At 35.1% G+C, this 8,887-nt stretch overlaps 1 protein-coding gene across 2 annotated transcripts in view; it reads left to right on the forward strand.

Moving 5' to 3' along the window:
• The window catches only part of LOC121371314 (MAPK/MAK/MRK overlapping kinase-like), a 67,630-nt gene extending 59,013 nt beyond the window's left edge, over nt 1-8,617 (forward strand). For both annotated transcript variants that reach the window (XM_041497115.1, XM_041497116.1), the window contains exon 13: nt 4,176-8,617. In XM_041497115.1, the coding sequence (XP_041353049.1) occupies nt 4,176-4,244 (69 nt within the window). In that variant the 3' untranslated portion in view covers nt 4,245-8,617. The remainder of the gene's footprint in view (nt 1-4,175) is intronic.
• The last annotated feature ends 270 nt before the right edge of the window (nt 8,618-8,887 follow it).

Below are 8,887 nucleotides of genomic sequence, written 5' to 3' on the forward strand. Positions count from 1 at the left end.
CAACACCACAATGTTTCCAACTATCAATAATGTTAACACGTTCAAGCCACATAAGGTAAGCACAGTGAAACCTGTCTAAACTGGATCACATTGGCAAGTTCAACGCCACCAACTCCACAATGTTTCCAACTATCAATAATGTTAACACGTTCAAGCCACATAAGGTAAGCACAGTGAAACCTGTCTAAACTGGATCACATTGGCAAGTTCAACGCCACCAACTCCACAATGTTTCCAACTATCAATAATGTTAACACGTTCAAGCCACATAAGGTAAGCACAGTGAAACCTGTCTAAACTGGATCACATTGGCAAGTTCAACGCCACCAACACCACAATGTTTCCAACTATCAATAATGTTAACACGTTCAAGCCACATAAATTAAGCACAGTGAAACCTGTCTAAACTGGGTCACATTGGCAAGTTCAACGCCACCAACACCACAATGTTTCCAACTATCAATAATGTTAACACGTTCAAGCCACATAAGGTAAGCACAGTGAAACCTGTCTAAACTGGGTCACATTGGCAAGTTCAACGCCACCAACACCACAATGTTTCCAACTATCAGTAATGTTAACACGTTCAAGCCACATAAGGTAAGCACAGTGAAACCTGTCTAAACTGGGTCACATTGGCAAGTTCAACGCCACCAACACCACAATGTTTCCAACTATCAATAATGTTAACACGTTCAAGCCACATACGGTAAGCACAGTGAAACCTGTCTAAACTGGGTCACATTGGCAAGTTCAACGCCACCAACACCACAATGTTTCCAACTATCGATAATGTTAACACGTTCAAGCCACATAAGGTAAGCACAGTGAAACCTGTCTAAACTGGGTCACATTGGCAAGTTCAACGCCACCAACACCACAATGTTTCCAACTATCAATAATGTTAACACGTTCAAGCCACATAAATTAAGCACAGTGAAACCTATCTAAACTGGGTCACATTGGCAAGTTCAACGCCACCAACACCACAATGTTTCCAACTATCAATAATGTTAACACGTTCAACCACATAAGGTAAGCACAGTGAAACCTGTCTAAACTGGGTCACATTGGCAAGTTCAACGTCACCAACACCACAATGTTTCCAACTATCAATAATGTTAACACATTCAAGCCACATAAATTAAGCAGAGTGAAATCTGTCTAAACTGGGTCACATTGGCAAGTTCAACGCCACCAACACCACACTGTTTCCAACTATCAATAATGTTAACACGTTCAAGCCACATAAGGTAAGCACAGTGAAACCTGTCTAAACTGGGTCACATTGGCAAGTTCAACGCCACCAACACCACAATGTTTCCAACTATCAATAATGTTAACACGTTCAAGCCACATAAGGTAAGCACAGTGAAACCTGTCTAAACTGGATCACATTGGCAAGTTCAACGCCACCAACTCCACAATGTTTCCAACTATCAATAATGTTAACACGTTCAAGCCACATAAGGTAAGCACAGTGAAACCTGTCTAAACTGGATCACATTGGCAAGTTCAACGCCACCAACTCCACAATGTTTCCAACTATCAATAATGTTAACACGTTCAAGCCACATAAGGTAAGCACAGTGAAACCTGTCTAAACTGGATCACATTGGCAAGTTCAACGCCACCAACTCCACAATGTTTCCAACTATCAATAATGTTAACACGTTCAAGCCACATAAATTAAGCACAATGAAACCTGTCTAAACTGGGTCACATTGGCAAGTTCAACGCCACCAACACCACAATGTTTCCAACTATCAATAATGTTAACACGTTCAAGCCACATAAGGTAAGCACAGTGAAACCTGTCTAAACTGGGTCACATTGGCAAGTTCAACGCCACCAACACCACAATGTTTCCAACTATCAGTAATGTTAACACGTTCAAGCCACATAAGGTAAGCACAGTGAAACCTGTCTAAACTGGGTCACATTGGCAAGTTCAACGCCACCAACACCACACTGTTTCCAACTATCAATAATGTTAACACGTTCAAGCCACATAAGGTAAGCACAGTGAAACCTGTCTAAACTGGGTCACATTGGCAAGTTCAACGCCACCAACACCACAATGTTTCCAACTATCAGTAATGTTAACACGTTCAAGCCACATAAGGTAAGCACAGTGAAACCTGTCTAAACTGGGTCACATTGGCAAGTTCAACGCCACCAACACCACACTGTTTCCAACTATCAATAATGTTAACACGTTCAAGCCACATACGGTAAGCACAGTGAAACCTGTCTAAACTGGGTCACATTGGCAAGTTCAACGCCACCAACACCACAATGTTTCCAACTATCAATAATGTTAACACGTTCAAGCCACATAAGGTAAGCACAGTGAAACCTGTCTAAACTGGGTCACATTGGCAAGTTCAACGCCACCAACACCACAATGTTTCCAACTATCAATAATGTAACACGTTCAAGCCACATAAGGTAAGCACAGTGAAACCTGTCTAAACTGGGTCACATTGGCAAGTTCAACGCCACCAACACCACAATGTTTCCAACTATCAATAATGTTAACACGTTCAAGCCACATAAGGTAAGCACAGTGAAACCTGTCTAAACTGGATCACATTGGCAACTTCAACGCCACCAACACCACAATGTTTCCAACTATCAATAATGTTAACACGTTCAAGCCACATAAGGTAAGCACAGTGAAACCTGTCTAAACTGGGTCACATTGGCAACTTCAACGCCACCAACACCACAATGTTTCCAACTATCAATAATGTTAACACGTTCAAGCCACATAAGGTAAGCACAGTGAAACCTGTCTAAACTGGGTCACATTGGCAAGTTCAACGCCACCAACACCACACTGTTTCCAACTATCAATAATGTTAACACGTTCAAGCCACATAAGGTAAGTACAGTGAAACCTGTCTAAACTGGGTCACATTGGCAAGTTCAACGCCACCAACACCACAATGTTTCCAACTATCAATAATGTTAACACGTTCAAGCCACATAAGGTAAGCACAGTGAAACCTGTCTAAACTGGGTCACATTGGCAAGTTCAACGCCACCAACTCCACAATGTTTCCAACTATCAATAATGTTAACACGTTCAAGCCACATAAGGTAAGCACAGTGAAACCTGTCTAAACTGGATCACATTGGCAAGTTCAACGCCACCAACTCCACAATGTTTCCAACTATCAATAATGTTAACACGTTCAAGCCACATAAGGTAAGCACAGTGAAACCTGTCTAAACTGGATCACATTGGCAAGTTCAACGCCACCAACACCACAATGTTTCCAACTATCAATAATGTTAACACGTTCAAGCCACATAAATTAAGCACAGTGAAACCTGTCTAAACTGGGTCACATTGGCAAGTTCAACGCCACCAACACCACAATGTTTCCAACTATCAATAATGTTAACACGTTCAAGCCACATAAGGTAAGCACAGTGAAACCTGTCTAAACTGGGTCACATTGGGAACCTAATACTTATCACATTTAGACATGATCTGGGGTTTAGAGGGTCAGGTTTTAGAATTTAGAACATTTGGTAACATAAAAGTTAACTGGTTTTGATGTTGTGGTGTTTTAAGGACATGTGAAAGCTGTAATAAAGTTTTGTCATGAATACACTCAAGTGATGCTTATTGCTACATCCCACCACTATATTAAGGAAGGAAATGTTTTTATTTAACGATGCACTCAGCACATTTTATTTACGGTTATATGGCGTCAGACATATGATTAAGGACCACACAGATATTGAGAGAGGAAACCTGCTGTTGCCACTTTATGGGCTACTCTTTACGATTAGCAGCAAAGGATCTTTTATATGCACCATTCCACAGACAGGGTAGTACATACCACAGCCTTTGATATGCCAGTTGTGGTGCACTGGCAGGAACGAGAAATAGCCCAATGGGTCCACCGATGGCGATCGATCCCAGACCGACCAAGCATCGATGCTCTATTAAGTCAGAAAGTCAGTATGAACCAGTTTTGCATTTGCATTCACACTAGTATATTTTTTATACTTAGACTTTGTAAGTATTCAACAAATTATCACAAGTTACTACTGTTGATATAAATTCAGTGACATAGTTTTTTAAAATTAAAACTTTTATGCAGGAGTGTCATTAAACATTCATTTAATCATTAAAATGCCTTGTTTGTTTTTTTCAGGCACAGACAAAACCAACCAAAAGTTTTTATGGAACTTATACCCTCCCATCTCTAGACAGGAGATTTTAACCCATTTTGCAAGTTACTGTTACCATTGTGCCAACTTATACTTGTTTATTTCTAAAAGTGCTCATCTTGTCTTGCATTTTGTCTGCTATGTCCCTTCACTCAGTGACAAGCTGTTTTGTCATTGTCTGGTCACATGACTGCTGGCTATCATGGTGTGATGCAAGGGAGATAACTTCATCATCAAGCGGAGTTTTATCAATGCTGAGTGAAAAGTTTTGCATGTCTCAGATTGAAGCTTGAAATTTTTTTTTAATTAATGAAAAGATAATTTGTACAATCAGTTAGGTTTGCAATTGTTATTTGTCCAGTAGATAATCTAATATTTTTGTATGGCAGGCCTTAATATTTATAATGTAAGATAATGAATTGTTTCCATATTTTGGATCAATACAGTTCTTTCTAAATAGTGTAATGAAACTAAATTTCAATTTACCTGACATATATATGTGTGACCAACATAGGAGTATACCTTGTTTATAAAAGAGCCCATAATTATATAACTTCAGAGTCTGGACTTGAAAGAATTTAAATTCAAACAAATTAGAGTTTGTATTGCATCGATTTCAAGCCTAAGTTTATACCTTTAAATTGTGTAAGCATGGTGCCAAGGTTCACTGTTATAATATAAAATATATCCTGAGTACATTTTATTGACAAATATTTTATCATATTTAAATATAAATGAAAAATAAATTCTGCTATTTTATTATTAAAAATGTCTTTAGATTTTATATTAAAGAGTTTTAAAAATCATGCTTGGTTTAATGTTAATTGATTCTATATGGCACATTGCAGATGACCGAGTTACTCTATAAACTGATAAATAATTGTGTGGAACCCAATTATATAGTTAAACATATGTGACACATTGACTTTAGTAAGCAGTAAGGTTTTACTAATTTCTAAGTCCACATGTTATAATTGTCTAAAGTTACAGTCTGTAAAGAGTTTCCAGGTTTATCGTTGGTTGTCCAACAATCTCCTATATTCTCTCTCCAAAATGTATGATATTGCTTTGCATACATATTACATTCTGAATTGGTTGTTCAAATGTCCGATGTTCTCTCTCCAACCATTTCCTATATTCTCTGTCCAAACTGTATGATATTGCTTTGCATACATATTACATTCTGAATTGGTTGTCCAAAATGTCCGATGTTCTCTCTCCAACCATTTCCTATATTCTCTGTCCAAAATGTATGATATTGCTTTGCATACATATTACATTCTGAATTGGTTGTTCAAATGTCCGATGTTCTCTCTCCAACCATTTCCTATATTCTCTGTCCAAAATGTATGATATTGCTTTGCATACATATTACATTCTGAATTGGTTGTTCAAATGTCCGATGTTCTCTCTCCAACCATTTCCTATATTCTCTGTCCAAAATGTATGATATTGCTTTGCATACATTCTGAATGGGTTGTCGAAAATTTCCCATGTTCTCTGTCCAAAATGTATGATATTGCTTTGCGTACATTCTGAATTGGTATTTCTAAAATGTCCTACGTTCTCAGACCAAAATGTATATTACTTTATATACATACTGAATTGTTTGTCCAAATTTTTTTATGTTCTCTGTCCAAAATGTATGATATTGCTTTGCATACATTCTGAATTGGTTGTCCAAAATGTCCTATGTTCTCTGTCCAACCATTTCCTATATTCTCTGTCCAAAATGTATGATATTGCTTTGCATACATTCTGAATGAGGACTGCCATTCTTGAACCATTGTGCATCCTTAACTCTAGAGCCACTCTCGGAACCCAGCCACCAATATTAAAATATCCAGATGTTTTTTCATAACATACTTTCACCTCTGGGTTTTATCATTTTTTTTGGTTGTTTAAATGGTGTTGGGAGAACAAACTATATTTTTTAATGAATAAAAAACCTAGGGGTGGGACTTTATGCTAACAATGGGGGAGATCATAATTGATGAATTTTTTTATCATGGCCTGAGAGAGTCACAACAAGATGTTTTTGCAGAACACTGTATGCTTGATGATTAATGACAGTGGTAAAAGAAACAAATTACCTAACGAATCATAGTTCATAATTAGTGTATTTGAGTTGTGCCAGACATTATGACAACTTGCAGTATTGTTAAAGTACTGAGATTCAGTACTTTATGTTGTACATTCCTTTTGATCTGTGATATTTTTTGTGATACATAAACATTACCTATTTGGATCACCAATTAAAATATCCCAACTTTGACTTTTGTTTGTGAAAAAGACAATATAATTAGAAAGGTTTTTACTTTAATAAAACCTCTGTAATTTTAGAAATAAAAACATATTTATTTGGTGTTCCTAATAGGCTTATTTTACTAAACTGTATTACATTCATTTGTTTGTTGTGAACTATCTAGTGCTATACACTCAATGTTTTGCTTTCCTTAACTTTAATTAGTATATAAGCCTTGAACGTGAGCCCATTCAAAAGATTTATGTCATTTGTTATCCTTAGCACTGATTATTCATGCAACAACGCAACCAAGATTTGTGTTGTATTCCATATGCCTGTTTCTATGATGTCCATGATGACATGATAACCATCCTAAAAAATTATGAAGAAAAAACAATACAAAAATCATCCATTTTGTTTAAATACTATTGGTTATCATAGCTTCTGAGCAAAGTGCTAAACCAGATTTGTTAGAATATGTAATGAAATAGGGTTAATAGTACAGAGTTTAAGACAATCTGCAGCCAAATTCAAGATTCACTTAGCCTAGCAAAATATAACACAATTAAGATTTTCTAAAATTGTATGTTTTAATTTTCAAATTGGCTTTTTGATGATTTAATAATGAAATACAGTTGGCCTTTTAGCATGATTGCCTAATTGTTTGAGCTTTTAAAATGAGAAAAAACTTATCTTTATACAAACATCAATTTTTGGTCTTGTAGAAATAAGTTTTTAAAGAATTTATTTTTTTTTGAAAAAAAAAAATCAGTTTTTTCCATTTGTCTCAAAAGCTCTAAAAATTAGTTACCGGTAGGTAATATATTCACCAAATTCAACATTAATTGGAATTTTGTGATTTTGTGAATGTCAGCTTACAACCCTGTTAATACAATATACAGGTATTTATATTATTATCTCATTTGTGACTAGTTAAAATTACTAAGAGTTGTTATTATAATATCAAACTACAGTAGATTAAATACCAGTATTATTATTCATCATTGTCATTTACCTGCAATATCAGAGGCACTACAATTTTATTTACAGGAAATGAGCAAACAATAAAAAGATAGATTACAAGAACAATTTGCAATAATGATACAGTTTTAGGAAATATTTAAAATTAAGTATACAGTCAAAATCAAGTCCAAATCAAGAGTGAACTTGGTTTGTGAATTGGTATCACTGCTTTTTAATTGTACCGTAGGTTAAACAAGATATTAAACACTGGGTTGTTTATTATTAGTTTTCTAGTCTATTATTAATTGGTTTCAATTTTTATAGAAGTGTTTAGTGAAACCTATTAAAAGAAACTATATTAAGGACTCATATCTTCCTTTTTATTATTATTATTGGTTTTCATGTCTGTTTAAAGATAAGACATTCAACTGTTAGTACCGGTAATGCATATTAAGTCTTAATTTGTTTGTATGGACAGTAGTATTGAGTAAATGTACAGCTTAATATTTGTTAATAATGATTTCCAAAGCACTGATGGAATATGTCTTGTGCCAAGGCAGAAACAAAATCATATTTGATGTTAACAATAACATAAACATGTATTATACTGATGAACAATGGCAATTATTATACCACAGCAATATTTGCCTTTCATAAGACTATTTGCATATGTTTACAATTAGAAAAATGTACTCTACCCACTGGCATAGCCAGAGGGGGACATAGGAGAAAAGCACACACACACACACACACCCATAACCTCTTCCCCCCCCCCCCCCCCCCCCACGTTAAATATATTTTTTCTGTTACCACATAACATGCCCCATAGACAATGTGGTTGACCCATATAAAATAACATAACATATAATTAAAAAAACAAAAACATATTGTATTCAAAACTGTAGGAAGTATGAACTTAAGGAAGTATGAACTCTGAATTATTTTGGTTTTCTGAACTAATACTGAAAATTCTGTCCATTCTCAAATTTGCAAATTGAATGTATCCTGTATTTAAGACTATCATGTTTTATTTTCCTTTTTATGCTTCTATAGATTGTTATATATAATTATACTGCTAGCATTTTTACATCATAGTGGCATACTGATGATTGAAGCAACATATTACATATATTAATATGTCCAATATATATAGTCTCTAATTCATTGTAGATATATAAATATATATTTATTGTACAGATAAAAATAAAACAATTTTCTAAAATATATTGTTATTTTTCATTCTTTTAAACACATTCTGCACTAAAACAACTTGTGCCCCATAACTGGTATATCAAATGTCATGGTATGCACTGCCCTGTTTACAAATAAGTACTTTTGTTGCTTTTTAATAGGAGTATTCCATATCTATACAATGGGTTTCCTCTCTGGATGAAATATTATAACCATATTAGACACAAAACAGCCAGTTTCTAAATGTGTTGAGCTGTTATTAAATAAAGTTTCTTTCATGTTTTAAGTAACTAGAGC

Source organism: Gigantopelta aegis, chromosome 4 (genome assembly GCF_016097555.1).
Source record: "Gigantopelta aegis isolate Gae_Host chromosome 4, Gae_host_genome, whole genome shotgun sequence".
In the NCBI taxonomy this organism is placed as follows: domain Eukaryota; kingdom Metazoa; phylum Mollusca; class Gastropoda; order Neomphalida; family Peltospiridae; genus Gigantopelta; species Gigantopelta aegis.